The following is a 21,886-nucleotide window of genomic DNA, read 5'->3' as shown; positions in this document are numbered from 1 at the left end:
TCAGTATTCAAAATACCATGGTGCCATCTACATACCAGAAGATAGATTATTTCACAGTAACTTCACCTATGCTACAAACGTTCAGAGAGTAAGCCTCCTGATTTTTACCTTGTTCACAATTTATGATGTACATTCAAGTTTCCTATTCTATTTCCTAGTGTTATTTTAACATCTAATTGTTTTGCATTTTGTACGTAACGAAGTTCACAGAAATCATACCTGAAGAATGAATGGCTTTGCTCCTTTTCTGCATTACTTCCATTAACGCACCTACAATTCCTGAGGTGGGGGCAGGTGTAGGGGGCACAGAATCTTGGCCATCAGATACCTTTGGTAAAGAAAGATAAAATAAAGGGATATATGTCCAGCATAACAAAGAACCTTTATGTCCTGAGAATGTTTTTAAGACTTTTTCTTGTTTTTTCTTTTTAGCACAAGGAAATAATGAGATAGCTACCAAAGTGAACAGGAATCTTAGAGATGTTTAAAAGTATTATATTCCTCTTTAAATCCTGTTTAACTCAAACATATCTGCTTCCATTTATAACACATATACAATGCAAGTAGGAAGTACTTCTATTGTTAACATGGTTGAATTTAATTAAGTGTTCACAACAATACAATGATTACTATTTTGAATATTGGTTCAGTCTTTTAGCTGAGCAACTTAGACCTGGTGACTCTCCAAAGCCCTGGACACTAACTTCACAATTATTATAAAGAAACGAATTTGACCCAAACCTTCAGAAAATGCAAAAATCAGTTATGGAATTAAAACTCCATTTCCATTTAATGTCCTAAAACAGCAATGGTAGAAAACTCTTGTTCACAAAGGAAAAACAGAACGTTTCACTGACAAATTACCATGACTGTAGAAAAAGGGCCCTGAACAAACACAACCACCACTTGCCGTGGTTGCCTTGCCAAGTGTACATTACCTTATGAGGAAGTGGTGGTTATTAGTAAAGTGCTTTGATCTTCTGCAAAGTCTATACTTAAACAAAACTATAAATAATAAATGCATCAACAAAGGCTCTCAAATGCCACTGTGAGCAATCAGAATGCTAGAAGGTTATTTCTACATAAAATTATCAGTATTCAAGTGGATAAACTTGAAGGACAAAGAGCTCTACATATCTAAGGCTAAATCAAATTTAAGGATAGGAGTAATATCAAGAGTAGTATTTTAAATCTGATCTAATTAGACTATGTATGAATTCACACATTAAGTGTACATATTCAGTTGTCAAATGCATCAATTGTTAATTTAACATGGCAACATATATCTATATAACATGAAGATCTAAAGGATATAATGTTTTAGAAAAACTGATATATATATTTCTTAAATATATTCTTTACAGTAACCCCAAAGTTCAATCAGGAATAAAGGCCCATCTTTTTTTTTTAAAGGCAGTTGGGGTTAAGTGACTTGCCCCGGGTCACACAGCTAGTAAGTGTCAAGTGTTTGGTCTGAGACCGGATTTGAACTCAGGTACTCCTGACTTCAGGGCCGGTCTATCCACTGTGCCACCTAGCTGCCCCAAGGCCCATCTTTTTAATACTGATATTCTGCTAACTGTTGCATAGCTGAGGGTCATGGAACGCTAATCATTCCAGAGGAATTAAAAATTAGTATTGCACAAAGGGCTATGGAGAGATGCAAGATAACTGGGGTCAGACTAACATAACAAATAAAGAACTTTGAAGAAAAGGAGTAAAGGACATCACAAGGAAATGTATGTGTTGTGCTGGTGAATGGCTCTTATGCTCCACTAGCATCCTTGAGATTTTGGAAAAAAACAAACCCAGTCCTCACTGGGTGGGCCTCCTACGCCAAAGTTTTGGCACAGAATGTACAAAAGTCACACCAGGCCAGGGAGGCATAGATGTATTGATATCTGTATCAATGCATGACCACATCAAGGAAGTCACAGATCCATTTCAGTTTGAGTATACGTTCTAAGGGGGAAAAAATGTGAAAAATCTGAATACACTGGTATTTTATTTCACTATAGCTTCTCCCCAAAAAGTAATTTTAAAAGTTTAACTCAAGTAAACAGACTAGGAATTGGAAGGGCCCTAAACCATCATTTAGTCGAACCCATACCTGAAAATGAACCTCCATGACACAGTACAAGGGACGAGCTGTTATCTATGAAGATATCCAAGGAGAAATCACTGCTTCCTGATGCTGCCCATTATATTTTTGGATACCTCTAATTGTTAGCAACCCTTTCCTTACATAAACACTAAGGGTCACTGCTATTTCTACCCACTGGTTCCAATTTTGACCTCTGAAGCCAAGCAGAGTAGGTCTTGCCTTTTCTCCATTGATGGCCCTTCAAATATTTGAATCTAGAAATGTCATCTCAAACCTTTTCTTCTCTGCACTAAACATCCCCAGTTTTTTTACTGTATGACATAATCTTAATGAAATTTTCCAGGCTGACTGTCTTTTTCTCATTATTCTCCAACTTATCAATGCTCTTATCAAAATGTGGCAGTAGGAATTCAGCACAATATTCTACACAGGGAGTCTGATTAATGCAGAGGACAGTATGAAATTATTACTTCCTTTTGAACACTCTTGAACACTCTGAATGCTTTTCTGTCTGATATTTTTGACTTGCGTTGAGCTTGGAGTCCAGTAAAATCATCAAATCATTTTTAGAAAAAGCAAGTCTTTTTCTGATGAATTTCAGTTTCACATTTTTAAGAAAATACAATGAGTTTGGGAGTAAGATGACTGTTTACCTTTGCACAGCTTAACAACAGGCTTATAAGCTGCTCTATATAGTAATGAAAAGATGGAAAACATATTCCTTAATTTATTAAATACCCATAATGCATATGACTGGATTTGGGGGGCACTACACATAGTAAATTCAAATATACATATGAGCAAACCTTTGCATACTTCCAGTTAGTTGTTTTAGGTTATATGAGTTTTAAGTTGGATGTGATCATTGCACAAGAGATTCACAATTTTAAAGAGAAAAGTCAGAGAATCATGGTTGGGGAAATTTATAGAATTGTTAACTTCAAAATAATGGTGCAACATCATGTAATTAGATCTGATCTAGAACATATCAATAAACCAATGACTACTACTAATATGATAACATTTTGCATATAACTAAAATATAGTTTATATCCGTAAATGCGAAAATAAGCCACTCTATCAGCCTAGGCCCAGGTATCCATTTTCTTCAGAGGACTTCACTTAGCCACACAGGGGGAAAAAAACCCAATAATTAATTTAATTACTCAGTTATACAGAAGCAAAAAGAAACTTCCCTGATTTCCTCCAATGTTAGTTCCTGCTACCTCCTGTCCCTCAAATTGTTTTGTATAAGTTTTGTATTATTTGTCGAAGTACAGGATGTTTCCTTTCATTAGGAGAGCTACCCGAGGGCAGAACTGTAACCTTTTTCTCTCTGTGTTCCTAGCATAGTACCTGGTATATAACAGACACTGAAAAATGTTCAGTGAATTGAACTTAATTTTTTTATGAGATAAAAATAGAAACCACTCACAAATATTTAAAATTATGAAATGGAGACTACTAAAAGCAATAAATAATAAATATACTTTACAGCTAGAATAGGGGATAATGAAAGGAGCAGGGATGACTAAGAGGATCAGAGGCCAAAGAGAGAGTAAAAGCAATGAGACAGCACAGAAAAAGGGAGGAGAGTGGGGGAAAGTGCCTGAAGTAGGAAGACTAGGCTAGTTTGAAAAGGCAGGACCCTGAAGAGCAGGGCAGGCTCTGAAGTGAGTGATGACAACAATAACTACCTACATTTCTTTATCATACTAGAATTCACAAAGTGCTATCCTAACAACATCCTATGAGGATGGGGCACAAGTAAAGTTATCATAAACTGAAGCTCAAAGAAAACAAATGAGATAATATATATGTAAAGCACTTTGTAGGCTTTAAAGAGTTAGATAAGTTGGTATTGCTGTTAAATGGTTTTTCTATGGTCACTTGCCAGGTTTTGAACTTAGATCTCTGGACTCCCAAGTCCAGCACTCTTTCTTTTATAACATCCTCTCTCTTTTGCTCTGTTTTACAAGGGTTGTGGCAATTCTTAGCCAACTTACTATAATCTAAAGCTCTTCAATTTCTATCAAGTCATTCCCCAAAAGTTTCTGGCAGACAATCAGCAATGAAATTCCTATCTTACTTTTATTATTCTTATTTATCAACTGTGTGAACACGAGGAAATCATCTTTGCCACATATTTCACAGTGTCACTATAAGGAAAGTTCATAAGCTCATATAAGAAGCAAAGTATGTATGAGAAAATGTACATGTATACTGAAAAATACACAAAGAAATAAGGGTATGTACATATCCATTTCCTCCTACATACAAAGCCTTAGTGACTGAGAAGAATAAAGGTTACCTTCAAAAAAAAAAGTCATAATAAAAAGTTTCCAGCATAGGGGAAAAAAAAGTTTAATATACACTAAATTAAGCCATTTGGAGCCACCTTGATAATTTTCTACGCATTAATAACTTTGTGAAGAATAAACCAAGTTCTGAGAACTCCAACCCAAAATTCAGACAGACTATTGACTATTATTAGTCTGGAGCAGTGTTTCTAAAATTGGCACTGATGGAGGAGTTGCTCAAGAAGCTTTAGAGACCAACTGAGAGCCATTAGTGGCCTAGACATGGCAGGCAGAACTCTCTGGGTTTTGTGTAGAATTGTGATTGTAGAGTTATGACCCTACAGGATACTTGCGAGCTAGGTGGTACAGTGGATAAAGCACTGGGCTTGGAACCAGCAAAGCCTGGAATTAGGAAATCCATACTAAAAAACTTAATAGCTGTGAGACTCTGGGCAAGTCATTTAACCTGTTTGTCTCAGTTTCCTCATCTGTAAAATGGGGATAAAACAGCACCTACCTACCAGGATTACTGTGAGGATCAAATGAGGTAACACTTGTAAAAAGTGCTTAGCTCAGTGGCTGGCACACAGTAGGCACTGTGTAAACGCTAGTTTTCATTATCCTTACTATTGTTATTACTCAAGGCAGGTCTTCAAGTCATGTACCAGATTCCAGCTGAAGAAAAGATGTTTTTCAAATGTGTTAGCTCAATTATTCTCACACATTTTTATTATATTAACCTTTTGAAGACTGCCCAGCTAATTATTTCGTGACCTGGAGGGCTCACAGAACTTCCCACTCTTTTAATGGCTTATTTTAGCATATTAAGCAGTTTCCCAACAGTGCTTTTTTAGGGAAAGAAAGTTAACTTTATGAAATGCATTTCACAACAACAGCTAAACAACATAAAAATGATGTATCACTAATAATCCAAAATGAAAATAATAAGGATACTTACAGACTTCAGCTGAATACCTTGTCGTATCTGGTCTAAAAGTGCATCCCTTCCAGAGCAGGACACTGGACGACTGTTCTGCTCTACTTTCTTTAGCTGGGCACCCTCTCTTATTTGATCTAAGAGAGCTGCTTTGTTTCCCGAAGGAGCCGCAAGTTGATGGTCACCATCAGAGGATGGGCCAGGAGGAGGAGGAGGACCAGGAGGAGGGGGAGGTGGCGGTGGAGGAGGTGGAGGTGCGGCTGACCCAGGTACTGAGAGGGGTGGAGGAGGTGGTGGTGGGCCTGAAGGTGCTGAGGAGGGATGGACTGGAGGAGGAGGAGGGTACATCCTATTTGGAGGTGGTGGTGGGACTGTAACACCTGGCCTAGAGGGAGGTGGTGGTGGTGGAGCAGCTGTGGGAGCTCTTGAAGGTGGTGGGGGTGGAGCTCCTCGTCCTCTGGCAGGGGGAGGAGGAGGGCCTGAGCTATGTGGAGGTGGTGGTGGAGGAGGGCCGCCCCTTGATGGTGGTGGTGGTGGTGGTGGTGCTAAAATAAAGAAAAAAAGAAAAAAACACATGTTTATAAACGCCATATTGAAAAAGTTCTCTCATTTAACATGCACTTAAAAAGAAAGTCTTCAGCATCTTATTTATAGATATCACTCTTCTGAGGAAGATTCTTTAAAATTCTAATTTTGCCTGATTTTAAGGATTGCTTTTTTTTTTCTTGACCATAATGTTAAAGCTAGAGTATGGGAATTTTAAGTAGGACTAATAGGTTTTTTTAAACTTTCCTAGACAAGCCTAAAACAAAAGTATTAATTATATTAAACATTTTGGTCAATGGGTAAAAAATCTGTACTTTTAAAAGAAAATAATCTACTTCTCTCCCTTTCTTTAAAACATCGAAAATAATTTGGTTTCTTATAAGAGTCAATTTGCATTCAAAATTAAATGTCACATGTTCTATCAAACATTAGCATTTACTTACATTCACATCAATTCAAACTATATTGCTAAAAAGCTGTTATACTTAAATTTTTTTCATTAAATTTTCATTAAAATTTCTAGTTTTTCTCTTTTGTTCTATTGTTCTGTACTTCTATAAGAAGGTCAGTAATTCTAAAGGGTTTATTTGCCCACCTAAAACCTTCTCTTCTTCATGTGAACAAAGGTATGATGACTTTAAGGAACTAACACATTACTAATTGATGAGGTCTGGGTAAAATTCTTTCCCAAACCATCTATTACAATTAGACTAGTCCCACCTCATGATCGAAAAAGCTGGAAGGGACCTCAGAATCTACCTAGTCCAACCCCGTTACTTTAAGATGGGGAAATTCAGGAAAACAAGAAGACTTGCCCAAGGTAATACAGGGTTAAGGTTAGATATTTGAACCCAAGTCCTCTGGTTCCAGAGGCCATGCTTTCTCTTCTACTGCACCATGATTCTTTCCATTCTATTAAATCATATAAAAGTGACTCTAACCAGACATATAAAATCAGGTGCAGTGGAATCTCTCCAGAAAATGTTAAGGGGAAGGAGTAGGATCACCTTTGAGCCTATAAAATGAGGCTTTTCTGTTACAAAGGACATTATCTGACTGACAGTAAACACACATTCATGTAGTAATGATTTCTGTTCTAAGGTTCTACAGTATCTACCGGAAAAAAGGTGTTTTATAGAAAGACACTATCAAAATATCTTTGTGAGAGAAACGAAGTAGTATCAAAATTACACAGCAGTTACTTTCCTCCTAATCCCCACTATATACTCATGTATTTAAAGACTTTTTAGAAAAATGTTACTAAATGAATAGTATAAGACCATAAAATGTTAACATTTATTTTATGATAAAAGCCCTAGCCATTCCATATTATTATTTTTTATTGAAGAAAAAAACCACCAGTAGCATTAAAGCTCCTATCTTACCTGGCACATTGCATCATGATACAAATATAATCTGCTTAAACAGTAATACTACTGTACCATAGATAAATAATTTTGCTAAAAATTTCTACTGAAACATATATTTCAAAAAGAAAAAGATTTCTTCCAGATTTATTACAGTTGATCCACTAGAACCAGAAAATAAAGACTACTTCATAAACAAGCACAATTTAATATAAGGTAGTTTCATCTCAAGATTACTGATATACTACAAAATTTTTGTTTAAAAAAAAAAACCATTTTTACCGTTATGGCCAAATCATAGACCTCAATAATACTGGTACAGTAGGTTTAGACGGTACTAGCATTTTGAGCCATTCCTGTCTCTTCTTCAATTACTTATTACAAACAATTTTTAATGAGAAATGCTGAATAGAAAAATAAAATAATAAAAAAAAGTTACCAGGAACTGTTACCCTTATATAGAGTGAAAGGTTACTGTCAATATATGAAAATTGTTTTTCTTAATTCACCTAAATTGTAAAAAAGAATACATGTTAAACCTGTAGATAGGGGAACTATGCTACTTTCAAACAAAATATTGTCAAGGGCACAGAATTTTACGGTCTCTTTCTTTTTTACCACCTGGAATAGAGGACAGAAGTATACATCTGGCCAGGGGTTACTTTGTTGCTCCATGTTGTTTGTCTGGAGGCTGATATGGAGGTACTTTTCCTTACTATTGGAAGGGGAAGGCTTGCTAAGGGCACAGAAACTTCCAAATATGTCTATTTGCATGTAACAGGGAGAAGCAGAGGGCAGAGTCTATGTTTCCTGGACCAACACAGCAGAACTGAGCCAATTAATCTTATACCTAAAAAGTAAGTTAATTCAATTTTGTATTAAAATATTTCAAAGAGTTTTATATTACATTTGTCTCAAGATGGCCTTTGTGTTTCATTATAACAGTCCAAACTATTCAACTGCTTGAGATTTGAACAAATTTTCCCCTTGGATATAATCAAAGACTATGTATTCATAAAATCTCTACTTGCTAGATGCTGGCTTCTTTAGGAAAAAAGGATAAGGTCTTAAAATTTGCTCAGTTCAACTTTCGAAGTCTGGAGAAAGGCAGTCCTCCTTTTACTCTATCCTATTACAACAAATAAATGTAACCTGGTTCATGTACATTAGGAAATACAGAAAATATTTTATGATGCTTGGCTTCCTATTACTATTTAAGCAAACACTGAATAAGAGTTTAGAAGAGTCTTAACTCTGCATTAAATTTAATTGACAATATCAATAGCATTCAGCATATAGACAGAGCACAATTTCATGATACTCCCTCCAATAAGCTTTAGTTTGGGACACCAAAAAGGCACATCAGCTTTTGTATTAGGACTTAACAGTAGGGTACATGTACTATTTAATTAGGATTTATAAAGAGAATATTTACTTTTAATAAGTAATTTAATAATTAATTCCGGTACCTTAGATACGTGAAATGAAAACCATAACTCCTAAGCTCACTAAATTACTTTCTTAAATTATCTAAAGAAACAGATAATAAAAATCATATGAAATAATCAAATGGCAAAACTTTCCATTAATGTATTGTGCCTACCTGGTTATACTTATATAAACAGAAAATTTTAATTATTTCAAAAAATCTTTGTAAGATAGTGAAATACATTTTTAAAAGGCTAAAATTTCTAAACACTTCCTTTTTTTTTTTTTTTAGGCAACTGGGGTTAAGTGACTTGCCCAGGGTCACACAGCTAGTAGGAGTCAAGTGTTTGGTCTGAGGCCGGATTTGAACTCAGGTTGTCCTGAATTCAGGGCCAGTGCTCTATCCACTGTGTCACCTAGCTGCCCCCTAAATACTTTCTTCTGGAATGAAATATATTTCTAAATATTTTACATATATACAGGTAAACATTTTACATATATAGATATTTCCATACAATCTTAAAAACCGTGTTCTTAAAGTGTATTTGCTTATGAATCAAGTTGAATTATACATGGGAAAACAAATCAACTAGAAAAACTTTATGTGGCTTGCATAGTATTCACAGAGGGAAGTCAAAACCCCAAAACACACATGCCATACACCAATGTAAACAATGTTAAAAAATTGCTGGCACGAGGTTAATCATTTTTGCATGCAAGAGAAGTCTGCTAAACAAAAATTACATACCACCAAGAGAAAGGCTGACTGCCTTATAGATTTTCAAAACTGTACCACTAAAAGAAAGAGAGTCAGCAGCGTGTATACCAGAAACTGAATAAAAGTATACCTCAGATTTTAAAACAAAGAGAATATATGAAATGAAAAGGAAATTTTAAAAGTCACAAACAAAAATAGCTTTTATCATTAAAGCTTAATAAAATGTAAGACTGAAGACAACTGGGAAAAATGCCTTCCAATGATACCAACCATGGAAGAAATCAAGAGAGTGGAAATACTTTAAAAGATAAGTGAAGTCCATTTAAATTCAATACCAAGATGGAGACTTGCTTACAGGAATTCTCCAAATTTTGATTACTCCAATTATAATTAAGTTATAAGCACAAAGAATCTTGAAATAATGCATCTTATAAACATGATCTTTACTTAAAGAAATGTGGTATACTAGGAATGGGAAATTATTAAAGAATTACTATTTAAACACTCAAAATAACATGTAAACAAAAGTAAAACACATGCTATGACAGATAAACTGTTAGAACTGTAGATAACACATAAGCAAAACTATTCATTTTCATGCACACTGAAACAAGGGTTGGCATTTGTAGAATACAATTACTTTCATTAGAATTTCAGAGATACTGTATAAATGTAAATATACTTTATGCAATGTGTATAAATAATGCTGAATGTGAAGGGCTATCTCTAAATATAATGATATATGCAAATACTTTAAAGTATTCTCTCATTAGTAGATTAACTGGGAATTCTAATTTTTTTCCCCTAAATATAGTCTATTCAAGTTTGAAATATGAAGCCATTGGCCTAAGTAGAGAGTAAGAATATCTGACTAAAAACTAGATTTGGGAAAGTGATGGTGAATATTGTCTTTTGAAGGGCAAACATACCAGAGCATGCATATTTTAGTGACATTAAGTAAAGAAATAGCTCATATACATACCACTCCACTGTGGTGGACCTATAGAACAGATTATTTTATGAGTGACTTAACTCTAAACAAATTCACAGACACTAAGAAAAAGTTGGGAATCATTTTTATACTTTTTGAAACCCTATGATTAAGAGTAGTATTCAGGCTACTTTTCCACAAGTCTTGCTCCAATAATTTTATATTATTCTTGACAACAATGTTACAAACATTCTAATTTCCTCTCTTTCTTCACAACACACCCGAGGCTCTGTTCCATGTTACTTCTACCTCTAAGAAACACTCTCCCACCAGAATATATGATTAGGGCAGGTGGGGGGGGGTGGGGAGTGGGGGAAGGGGAGAGAAGAGCAAATCCTTTAAAAAAAACCCAACAACTCATTTCTTTCATGAGGTCTTCCTGTGATCTCTGACAGCTCTGTATTGGGCTTAAAGCTATTCCTCAAACATATCATTCTGCCTTTTTGCAAAGATAATTCAATATAGAGAATGTGTCTACCTTTCATGTTTAACAAAGTTTTTGGAACATACTCCTAATAAAGTAGCAACAATAATAAAAGTGAAGTTATAACTCTCAGCAAATGCTAACACTATTAGAGAACAGTAGTAGAGACAATCCAATACTAATTAAAAAACAATTTACTGAGTCCCTTATAAACACAGTTTATCACACATTCACTGCCCTCTATGCCCAGCTTAATTCAGTGGTGGTGGTGGTAGTGGCACATACACATGTGTGCATGTGTGAGCTAGGAGGCATGTGTATGTGTATGTTTCAGAGATGGGGGCAGAGAGGGAAGGAACAGCAAAAACACAGGCCAAGGCTATGCCAGAGCTCTATATAATCTACAAAGCACAGCATGGGAACCCTAATAATCAAAGGCTGCATGCAACTGCTTTTAGAGATGACAATGTTGTCATGAAATCATAGATTCAGAAGGGACTAAGAGGCCATCTAGTCAAAAATGTCCCTCAAGAAGACTCTCCTAAGAGGATTCTGGGAAGATGGCAGAGTAGGTCAGAAAACTTTTGGCTCTCCAGATCTCCTCCACAAAAAAACCCCCAAAACCCAGAACATAGCCTCAGAGGAAACATAGAGCAGTGGAGACAACCAAAAGTCAGGGTAAAGTAAATAAAAATGAGTAAGCAAAGGAGAAAAAACCCAACTATGGATAGCTACTATGGGGGTAGAGAAAAATCTGGGTCATATTCAGACAAAAATAATGGAGCTAAGAAAGTCACTCCTTTTCAATGAAAAACGTCAAGTGGTCCCAAGCACAAAAAGAGTTCTTGGAAGAACTTTAAAAGAACTTTTAAAATCAGAGAGATCAAGGGAAAAAAAAATAAGAGCAATTCAAGAAAATCAAGAAAATTAGGAAAAGAAAGTCAACCAGCTTGAAATAAGAATCAAAAATTTTAGGAAGAAAATGAAAACTAGAATTGGGCAAATGGAAGCTAATGATGTTCTGAGACACCAAGAAATAATAAAACAAAATCAAAAGAATGAAAAAATAGAAGACAATGTAAAACAACTCCTCAGAAAAACAAGTGATCTGGAGAACAAATCAAGGAGAAATAATGTAAGAATAGCTGGACTACAATAAAAAAAACTTGACGCAACTTCACAAGAAATCATCAAGGAAAATTGCATTGAAGTTCTACAACAAGAAGGCAAAGTAGAAATAGAAAAAATGCACTGATCACCACCTGAAAGTGATCCCAGGAGTAAAATTTAAAGGAATATCATAGCCAAATTTCAAAGCTCCCAGGTTAAGGTGAAAATATTGGAAGCAACAAGAAAAAAACAATTTAAATATTGTGGAGCTACAATAAGGATTACATAAGACCTAGGAGCTACTATGCTGAAGGACCACAGGTCTTACAGTACTATATTTCATAGAGCATAAGAGCTAGGGTTATGATCACGGGTAACTTACCCAGCAAAGTTAAGTATAATCCTGAATGGAAAAAAAAAAGACATTTAACAAGCTGAAAGACTTTTACATATTTGTGACAAAAACAGCAGAACTTAAGGGAAAATTCAACGTATAACATCCAGGAGAAATACAAGGTAAACATTAAAGACCAATTATAAAGGACTAAATAAGGTCAAATTGTTTGCTTCTTACATGTTAAAATATTATCAGTACTTTTATGACTGTCATCATTATTTGAGTAGTTTTAAAGAAGGGTTTGGGCTGAACTGAGTATGACAGGGTGATTCTAAAAAAAATTAAACTGTTGGGAGAGATAAAAAGGAGTAATTATCTCCTACAAATGAGGCATAAAAGGAAAAATTGATACAGAAGAAGCTAGTAGAGGGGAGGAGGGGTAGTGCTGGAACCTTACTCTCATCAGGAATGGGTTAAAGAGGAAACAACATATATATCTAGAAGGGTATAAAAGTCTTCTAAATTCTGAAAGAAATAAGAGGGCAAGTGGATACAACAAGGAAAGAGATTCTTAGATGAGTTCAAGGTTAAGGACTAAAAGGGCAAGGTCACAGGGATAAGTAGAAGAGTGAGGAGGGATCGGGTAAATAGGATGAGAAGGATAGTGAGGAAAAATAGTAAAGAAGAAAATACACAAATAATTATAGCTTAGAATGTGAATGGGATGAATTTACCTATAAAATGGAAACAGTCCATTAAAAATTTGAATTCAACAATATATGTTGCTTTCAGGAAACAATAAAAATGCTAGAGATACATACAAAGAAAATAAAGGGCAGGAGTAGATTATGTAAAAAAAGCAGATGTGGTAATCATGATCTCAGACAAAATTAAAGCTAAAACAGATTTAATCAAAAGGAGAAAAATAAGGCAATTACACTGTGTCAGCAACATTATTCAATATTATTCTAGACCATTTAAAATAACTAGACAGCATAAAATACCCGAGAGTATACCTGCCAAAACACACACAGAAACCATATGAACATAAACATAAAACGCTTTTTCTACAAATAAAGTCATATCTAAATAACTGAAGTAATAATATTTATTGTTCATGGGTAGGAAAGCCAATATAATAAAAAAAATGACAATTTCACCTAACTAATCTATTTATTTAATGCCATCCCAATTAAATTACAAAAAATAAAAAATCTTACCGAGTTAGAAAAAAATAACAACAAAGTTCATTTGAAAGAACAAAAGGTCAGGAACTTCAAAGAAACCAGAGAAAAAAGATGTAAAGGAAGCAGATTCAATAGTATCCGACCTTAAGCTATATTATAAGTGAGAGCATTACCAAAATGTAAAATGGATAATTTTGATTACTTTAAAGTAAAAATTTCTTGTATAAATAAAACTTATGCAGCTAAGAATAGAAGGAATGCAGAAAATTGGGGAAAAAACTTTCGAAGACAATCTCTTAGATAGGAGTGACTGGGTAGGAATATTTGCTGTGGTGTAGGAAATGATGTGCTGGTTAATTTAAAAAAACATTAAAAGACCTGGATTTATGAAAGAAGATGCTATCCACCTTCAGAGAAACAGATGTCAAGTAGAAATAAGCATATATGGTCTTACATATATATGTATATGAGTGTATATGGGTATATATGTGTATGTTTATACATATCTATATCTATATCTATCTATATATAGATAGATATAGATATAGATATGTATATATCTATATCTATATCTATCTATATATAGATAGATATAGATATAGATATGTATATATCTGCACTTAATTGTAGCCTTCTTTGGGGTGGGGGGAAGGAGGGAAAAAATAAAGTAAAATTGCACAGCAGAGAAAAAAGAGAACCTACAAGGAAGTAAAGAAAAGCTAAGCTTTCTAGAAATGGGAAGTTATTGTTTTATATTGAATCCTCTTGTGTTCTGCTGTGTACATAGCAATTTTTTTCCCTTTCCTCATTTGTGTATTTAAGTTAAAAAAAAAAGACTCTCCCCTAAACCCCAATAAGTAGTCATCCTACCTTTGTTTTAGGGCTTTTAATGGGGGAGGGAGAGGGGAAGGTTTACATCCTTCCACAGCCCATTCAGCTTTTAGACGACTGTTAACTTTTTCCTTATATCAAAAGCCTAAACTTGCCCCTCTGTAACTTTCATCTATAGCTCTTAGTTCTGTCTTCTGAAGCCAATAATGAAAAAAAGTCAAATCCCTCTTCCATATCTCTTTCAAATACCTACAGACAGCTATAATATCTTCCCTCAGCTGCAAAAAGTCTTCTCTTCTACCAAATAAACACCCCCAGTTCCTGCAAACCAGCCCTCAATATGGTCTGATCTTGATGGTCTTCACCATTATCATCAATCTGCTCTGAATATCCTCTACCTTACCAATGTCCTTTTTAAATTATGGTGCCCAGCTGAAGAACTGAACACAACACTCCGGAATGGGCATGACCAGGGAAGAATACAATGGGACTAATATCTCCATAGTCCTGGACACTATGCTTTTAAGGAAGCCCAAGACAGACTTAGTTAGCTAGGTAGATGGTGACATAGGCAGCAGAGCACTGGACTTGGAGTCTAAAAGACTTGAGTTCAAATCCTTCCTAAGACACTTACTAGCTGTATGACCCTGGGGATGCCACTTAACCTCCAACAGTCTCAGGTTCTTTACCTATAAGATGGGGATAATAACATCTATCTCCCAGGATTGTTGTGAATATAAAATGAAGTAATTTTGTAAAGTATTTTGCAAACTAAATACTAGCTTTTATTGCTGGCTGCTATATCACTATTGACTCATTCTGATTTTCAAGTCCACGAAACCTTCAAAACACTTTTAGAAAACCAGCTAATTATGCCCTCCATTATGGATTCAAAAAACTGATTTTTTAAAAATCTAGGTGTCTTCACATTTATTCCTATTAAACTTCATTTCATAAGAGATGTTCTAGCCCCCTCCTCTAATTGATGAATTTCTTCCTGGGGACCACTATTTCATGAAGAGTCCAGGTCATTCAAGCCCAATTTTCTTTTAGCTCTGCTCCTAACTCTCTGGTCTCTTTCACTGCTGCACCAAAAACCTTTTCATCCTGAAGAAGCCTCAACTCCCATGGTCCCTTTTCTGATTGGTGAGTTTTTGCCTATGACCTCATAAAGAGCTCAAGGCCATTAAACTGTCACTTCTCCTGTCTTAATTTTTTAACCTTGTTCCACCACCCTCATTTTTCAGCTTCCCTTTCTGTGTTATCCCCATTGGAATATAAGTTCCTTGAAGGTAGGCACTATTTTTTGCTATTTGTATTCCAGTATTTGGCAGGGTGTACCCAGTAAGTAATAAATATATATTTTCTCTCCCTCATATTCTAACCTGATCTTTGGGGTCTTGACACTGTTATCCATTATGTTAGCTGTCCCTTCTCGCTTTTTCATTTGCTAAATTGATAACCAGGCCACACAATCAATAAAATGACATCTCCAAGCTTTGGCTTTATGAAGGAGGTAGGAGGAAGAGCTCTGTCCATGACCTCTCTTGGAGGAAGAACATACAAAGGATATAAAAATGCTCTAGGCTAATTACTGGTATTTCACCCTATGGGGCTGAGAAATGAGAGACAGAGGTTATCTCCATCAAGAAATTGTTTCCCAAGGGCAGCTTGGTGGTGCAGAGGATAGAGTTCCGGCCTTGGAGTCAGGAGGACCTGAGTTCAAATTTGACCTCAGACACTTGACACTTACTAGCTGTGTGGCTAGGCAAGTCATTTACCCAAAAAAAGCTATGTCCCCTGATACAGTGTAAAAGGATGAGGAAATGGCAGTGTGGGAACATCTTTACTTGAATCAGTTACATTTTTTCCCCCACTTTTATCTTTATATTTCACACAAGCATTTCTTTCCCTCTCCTTCCCTCCCAAATGAACAATAAAAGAAAAAGAAAACCCCCATTATACAGATGCATAGTCAAACAAATTCCCATATAGGCCACATCCAAAAATATGTATCCCATTTTCTATCATTTCTCTGGGGAGGAGATGAATAATGTATTTTGTCATCAGCTCTCTGGAACTGTGATGTCATTGCACTGATCAGAATTCTGAAGTCTTTTACAACTGAAAATGTCCTCCTGTTTGTCTTCAATCAGCTCTGCATCAATTCATAGAGGTCTTCCCAATTTTCCCTAACAATGACCATGTTGTCATTTCTTATGGAATGACAATATTCCATTATATTAATCTAGCATAATTTGTTTAGCAATTCCTAATAGGTAGGCACCCTTTTAGTTTCCAGTTTCTGGCAACTATGAAGAGCTGCTATAAATATTCGTCTTCTTTTCCTCTTTCTTTAATCTCTTTGGAGTATATGCCTAGTACTGGTATTGCTGAGTCAAAAGATACACACAGTTTAGTGACTTTGGGGGCATAATTCCAACTCTTTTCTAGGATGGCTGGATCAGTAATGCTTTGCCAACAGTGCATTATATATTTTCCTGCAGCCTCTCAAACTCGTCACTTTCTTCTTTTGTCATCTTTGCCAATCTGACAGGTGAGGTGAAACCTAAGAGATGCTTTAATTTGCATTTCACTAATTACTGGTGATACAGAACATTTTTTTCAATGGCTATTAACAGTATGAACTTCTTCCTTTGAGAACTGTCTACTCATATATATATATATATATATATATATATATATATATATATATATATATATATATATATGTATGTGTACACATACATATACATATTTGATATGAGAAGTTAATCAAAGAAACCTGCTGACGAGATTTTTTCCTAGTTACCTCTTTCCCTTCTAATATGAACTGCTTTAAGATACATAATCAAAACTGCCCATTTTACCTTCTGTGATCCTCTCTATCCCCTTGTCTGGTCATGAATTATTCCTCATCCAGAGAGCTGAAAGGTCACTCACTTCTGCTAACTGGTAAAGTGAAGAGAGTGTTCGACTCAGAGTCAGAAAAAACTATGCTGTGTGGCCCTGGGTAAGTCACTTAACCATTGTCTGCCTCAGTTTTCTCATCTGTAAAATGGAGATAACACCTATTCCCTTGAGGAGTTGTGAGGATAAAATGAGATAACATTTGTAGAGCATTCTTCAAACTTAAAGTGCTATATAAATACTATTCTTGTTGTTGCTTCTCTTAATTTGTTTACAATGTCACCCATCCTGAGTCACATACCCACTTGGAGTGTGTCTTAGTCTAAGGGGTGAGATCCTGGTCTACACTTCTCCCTGACAAGCCACTTTCTAGTCTTCCATGCTGGCTTCTTTAGGTTGTATCCCTCATCAATTCTAATTGAGTTCTTTTTTTTTTTTTTAAACTAGATCCAAACTGTTTTGACAATTGCTGCTTTGTAGTACACCTTGAGGTCTGGTGCTTCCACATCACCTTTTTATCATTATTTCATTTTAGACTGACTTTTAAAAGTTCTGATATAAGAATTTCATGTTTTCTAGCTTTATAAAATCATTGCTTGGTAATTGTGCATGGCAATTGAATAAGTTAATTTGGAAGCATTGTCATTTTATTATATTGTCTCAACCTACCTATGTGCAATTACTATCTCCACAATTATTTAAGTTTGCCTTTGTTTCTGTAAATAATGCTTTGTAGTTGGATTCATATACAGTACCTGAAATAGCCAAATCATTGTCAAAAGATATCAAAAAAGCATAAGGTCAAATCCAGATCTCTAGAGCACTCCACCTGCCATGCTGATACTGAACTATTAATATCAATTTGTTATGTCTCACCATTCAATGAATTTAAAATCCACCCATCTGGATGAAATCTCTCCATCTTTCTCACAAAAATAATATGAGATACTGTCAAATGCTTACTTAAGATATAGGTAAACTGCAACTATAGCACCTGTTTGAGATGAAATTTGTCTGTAATGATCTTTCTTGATGAAAACATTATGTCAAACTTTGTGATACCATTTTCTTTTCTAGATGTTTACTAACCACCTCTTTAATATTCCCTATTAGCCATTTTGGCTTTATCTAATCCTTTCCAAGGATCACTCTTTGGGGAAAAAAAAAACAAAGCAAAGAAAGAGCCTTTTCTCCATCTCTGGTCGTCATCATTCTATCCACTCAAAGTAGCAGTCACACATCCTTAGAAAACTTTTCTTTTTCCTTTTCATCAGAATTATTTTGCTTTCTAAGATCAGAATTTGATTCTTCAGGGTTTCCTATCCCTTTTGAATTGACTGTCTCTACAGAATTTGAGATCATGAGATTCTATCCATCCTTTCTCTGAGTCATCCAAAATTTATTCTCCAAAACTCTAAGATACATGTCAGACTACGCTAAGATTCCATGATGTAATTAACTTCTCCTTTCAAGGGAAAAGGTGGAAGGGAGGGGAAGGAAGGGGGGAGATTCAACTGATGTCCAAGCATGAAAATCTACCATCATTACTATATCATGTCTTTGTGCCAGCACTTGACATAGTGCCTAACACACAGTAAGTACTTAATAAATGTGTGTTTGATTGACACACCTGTGCAATTTTCCAAAATCATCTATTCTTTCTGTTTGAAAATATCACTTCTTTCTTTCTCTCTCTAACGCAACTGGGGTTAAGTGACTTGCCCAGAGTCACACAGCTAGCAAGTATTATGGATTTGACCTCAGGTCCTCCTGACTCCATGGCCAGTGCTCTATCCACTGTGCCACTTAGCTGCCCCAATATACTTGTTTCTACATCCATTTAACTTCAACTTAAGTGTTCTCTGTTGTGTTCCCCACCTCCAAATTCTGAATTTCCTCATAAATGTATCTTAATATATGATGCTACTTCATAATTCTAGATTAAATTTGTCTCTGCATTATAATATCAAGTTTAGCTGATTATAACTCATACTTTGTGTATAATCCTCTCAGGCCACAGATATTACTGTTGGAGCCTTTCCCTGAATGTGTAGGCTTCTATACTGCTATTTCTTACAAAATGAGCTATTCTCTATGATATCTATCTTGGCCTATATGGATAGAAAGTCATCTTCTTGCTTCTTTTTCAGTTTAAATTCCACTTGATTATATTTGTAAGAGTCTGGGCAAATACAATCTTATTCATCCTTATGTACCTTTTAGCAGAATCTGTCATTTCTTTATTGTAAGCCATGATCAGAAATCTAAATCTGATTCTCAGATACCACCTCTTTAGCCATCCATTCACTTCTCAATCTTTCTCTCTCTCAAAGGTCTTGTTTTTTGATTGGCAGAATAATGAAAATGCAACTTTTGTACCCCTAAGGCAGAGGTCCAAAACATTTTCTATCACTGAGTCTCACAATAATGTTTTAAATGAATGAAATAAAACAAAATAAAATAAGCAGGATTACAAAGGACACTAATTATAATGAAAAATAATTATAAAAAAACAAAAACAAAAACCAAACCCAAGTTCACAGATGTCAAGTTTAGAAACCTTGCTCTAAGCTTTTAAGTTCCCTGCCTGGAACTTAGCAATCCTTAGCAATTTATTTTACATTCCTTCTGACTATATCACTCGTACCCAAGTGAATCACTAAAAGTGGGTAGCAATCATCTGGTCTGACACATTTGGAAAGTTCTTGGTGATATCTTGAATATATGCTCCCAAGAAAGCAAAATTGTCTACTAGACACAAAGCTGTTTTATTATTCCTCTAAAGAAAAATACTAACCACCACTATTTTGGAGAAAACATGGCAGGGAAGAGAGTGTCCTGGATTTGGAGCCCGGAAGAAATGAGTCTGAATCCTGCTTCAGACACTTCCTAGTTGTACATCAATCCACTTAACTTCTCTGAGTCTGATTTTCTCACCTGGAAAAATCAGCACAATAACAGCCTCCACATCTCCCTGAATTGTTATGAGGATCCAATAGGATGATATAGGTATAATACATTTTGTAAATTTTAAAGTACTAAGTTGGAACTGCTGCTGCTGCCATAGTCAATATTGTCTCCTCCTCTGTATGGGTGACCTCTCTCCCATCCCTGTGTATGGACCAACATGGTGATTTGCTAGAATACAAGTTTTATATCTAATTCTGACTTCCAGGAGTTTGGTGGTCCTTTCCCCCTTCTCCTCTGTTACATTCTTCTGCCATCCATTAGCTTGTGGCACAAGTCAGGATTTCCCTTCTGCCTCTTCAGGGCTCTTTGTTTGCTCATTATCCATTTTGCAAAAGAAATGTTTCATTCTTTCTGATGACCTGGAGAATGTTCCCCTATCCTAGGAGTTCTTCACCTGACGTTTGTGAACTTTTTGTTTTTTAAATATACTGATAACTGCATTTCAATATAATTGGCTTTCTTTGTAATTCTACATGTTTTATTTCTTGCATTTAAAAATCTTATTTTGAGAAAAGATGTATACATTCTGCTACACTGGCAAGCGGTCTATAAGACAAAAATGGTTAAGAATCCCTGCTCTAGAGATTCTTTCAGGAGGAAGAAAGGGCCATTCTTTGAGTATATATTAGTTAGAGTTACTTGGATATGACAGAAAGAGAAATACACCACACATTCTATGCAGGTCATTGCAAAATTCACCTTGATCTCCTCCATACTTGCCACATCAATTCCCCAAGGAAGGTATTATAACAAATTGTCTGAGGGCTAGTCAGCTCTAAAGTTGTTATTCTCCTCACAGTAACACCTTGATAGGTACAACCAACTTCTTTTCACTTGCCTTCTTAATTTTGTTTGCTTTCTTCTTCTTGAGTCCTCTTTCTTTTCTCCTTTAGTGTGAGCCCCGCCCCCCCACCCCACGCAAATGTTTTTAGAAATCCCTGACTCTAAAAACAAAAACTTTTCATTTAATAGCACAGCCAGTGGAACTAAAGTCTTGATGATACTGAGATACCAAGAATAGTGATAACAGAGTAAGCTAAACCCACAAGAAGTTCAAAATCTTATTGATAATCAATAACCACATTTTTCTCCTGAAGAATTTTTTAAAAGCAAATATTCCTTTTCTTTCTCCCTTTTTTTTTCTCTTCCTGTTAAAAGAACACTGAAGAAACTAAAACCAGGTAAGTAGGAAGAATGAAGAGGCTGAACAGGCTAAGTGAAACTACATAAATAATCTGGTAACTTAGAATTACCAGTACTTGCATATACTTCATGTATGAAAAAAAATTTTTTTTAAAAAGAAAACTGATACATAAAATGATCTGAGTGAATCCTTGAGATCTAAAAGACCATAAGTTTATTTATACTGTGAGGTAGGTATAACCAACCTTTTACAGTGATCAATAAAAATTAAAAAACAAACCCAAAAAACCCCCCACAAAAAACCCAACCCAAATAGGAAGATTAACATGTAAAAGTATTTTCATTTTTATGACTAATTATTTCTGAAAGTTACTGACTAATTATTATTAAAACTTACTGTAAACTTTTTAAAAATTCAGGATTATGGGAACTTTTAGTTGAATCTATCCAAACCAAAATTTTATTCTATCAAATAGCTAAAATGTCAATCTATGGATTTCCACCTTTTAAGTAAAACCAGAAAGTAAAATTTCTCAGTACTTTTCATGGAGTAGGTAGCTATTACATGAACTGACATGTTCCA

General features: G+C 35.2%; 1 protein-coding gene across 2 annotated transcripts in view; it reads right to left on the bottom strand.

Annotated features, from left to right (window-relative positions):
- WASL (WASP like actin nucleation promoting factor) overlaps window positions 1-21,886 on the bottom strand; it is a 116,437-nt gene that overhangs the window by 4,221 nt on the left and 90,330 nt on the right. Inside the window, exons 9-11 of one of the 2 annotated variants that reach the window (XM_078153951.1) lie at window positions 10,383-10,400; window positions 5,363-5,886; window positions 220-328 (exon numbers count right to left, since the gene is read on the bottom strand). In XM_078153951.1, the coding sequence (XP_078010077.1) occupies window positions 220-328; window positions 5,363-5,886; window positions 10,383-10,400 (651 nt within the window). The remainder of the gene's footprint in view (window positions 1-219; window positions 329-5,362; window positions 5,887-10,382; window positions 10,401-21,886) is intronic. The other variant, XM_020966353.2, reaches the window with a different exon arrangement.

Source organism: Phascolarctos cinereus, unplaced genomic scaffold, assembly GCF_003287225.1.
Source record: "Phascolarctos cinereus isolate Bilbo 61053 unplaced genomic scaffold, phaCin_HiC Scaffold_1;HRSCAF=81, whole genome shotgun sequence".
NCBI lineage: Eukaryota > Metazoa > Chordata > Mammalia > Diprotodontia > Phascolarctidae > Phascolarctos > Phascolarctos cinereus.
This window is presented reverse-complemented; position numbering and strand designations above follow the sequence as displayed.